At 56.4% G+C, this 1,112-nt stretch overlaps 1 protein-coding gene across 3 annotated transcripts in view; it reads left to right on the top strand.

Annotated features, from left to right (window-relative positions):
- Positions 1-1,112, top strand: part of BCKDK (branched chain keto acid dehydrogenase kinase) — a 15,582-nt gene that overhangs the window by 8,934 nt on the left and 5,536 nt on the right. For all 3 annotated transcript variants that reach the window (XM_024208203.3, XM_024208205.3, XM_024208204.3), the window contains exons 5-6: positions 340-450; positions 825-872. In XM_024208203.3, coding sequence (XP_024063971.1) covers positions 340-450; positions 825-872 — 159 coding nt within the window. The remainder of the gene's footprint in view (positions 1-339; positions 451-824; positions 873-1,112) is intronic.

Raw genomic sequence — 1,112 nt, 5'->3', positions numbered from 1 at the left:
CGCTGAGATGCAGCCACCTCTGGGGTGGGGGCAGCTGCGGAACAGCCGTGCAGTTTTTCTTCAAAACAGTTTAAGACAGAAAGAGAAGGAGAATTCGGACTGGTTGATTACAGGGGTCGGGATTAAGGGAGGAAGAACAGAATTAGGCACAGACATAAGATCAGCACCTTACCTCTTTAGCTTGATTAAACCAGGAGTCCTGGCTCCCAGCCCCTTCTGCTTTAACCACTAGATCCCACTCCCCTCCCAGAGCTGGAGATAGAACCCAGGAGTCCTGGCTCCCAGCCCCCTTGCTCCCCTGATCCCGATCAATTACACTCTGAGTTCTTCCTCCTGTAGAAAAGTGCCCATTACCTTCACCGCGAGCTGCCCGTCCGCATCGCCCATCGCATCAAGGGCTTCCGCAGCCTCCCCTTCATCATTGGATGCAACCCCACCATCCTCCATGTGGTACGTACCTGAGCAGGGGCACAGCTGAGGGACACCGTGAGGGGGAAAGGGACATGGGGGAGCTGGCGGTTGTAGTGTGAGTGGGGTTAGAACCCAAGAGACCTGGCTACCGTCCCCCAGCACTAACCCACTAGCCCCCACTCCCCTCCCAGGGCTGGAGAGAGAACCCAAGAGTCCTGGCACCCAGCCACCCCTCCCCTCCCAGGGCTGGGGATAGAATCCAGGAGTCCTGGCTCCCAGCCACCCTTAATCTAACCCACTAGCCCCCACTCCTGTCCCAGAGCTGGGGAGAGAACCCAGGAGTCCTGTGAACCCTGCTGCCAGTCAGTGTTTCCCTGCCTCGCTTTACGCTTATTTGTTTTTCCATCCTTCAGCATGAGCTGTACATCCGAGCCTTCCAGATGCTGAGCGAATTCCCCCCGGTGAGTATTCGGTTACCTGCTGGCCCCCAGCACACAAAGCACTAGTTAAAATACGGGAACAGGTTATACGTTTGCTTCCCCCATCACCGACTGATCCTGGGCCTGGACCAATCGAGCGAAGGGTAGAATATCTGCAGGGAGGATCAGGATAACGTAGGTTATCACATCTCCATCCATCCAACCCCACACTACGCCATCCCTCCCTGTACACGCCATCCCTCCCTGTATATGCCATCCGGC

Source organism: Terrapene carolina, unplaced genomic scaffold, assembly GCF_002925995.2.
Source record: "Terrapene carolina triunguis isolate 2854851 unplaced genomic scaffold, T_m_triunguis-2.0 Scaffold423, whole genome shotgun sequence".
Taxonomy (NCBI): domain Eukaryota; kingdom Metazoa; phylum Chordata; order Testudines; family Emydidae; genus Terrapene; species Terrapene triunguis.
The sequence above is the reverse complement of the archived record's forward strand: the minus strand, read 5'-3'. Positions and strand labels throughout refer to the sequence as shown.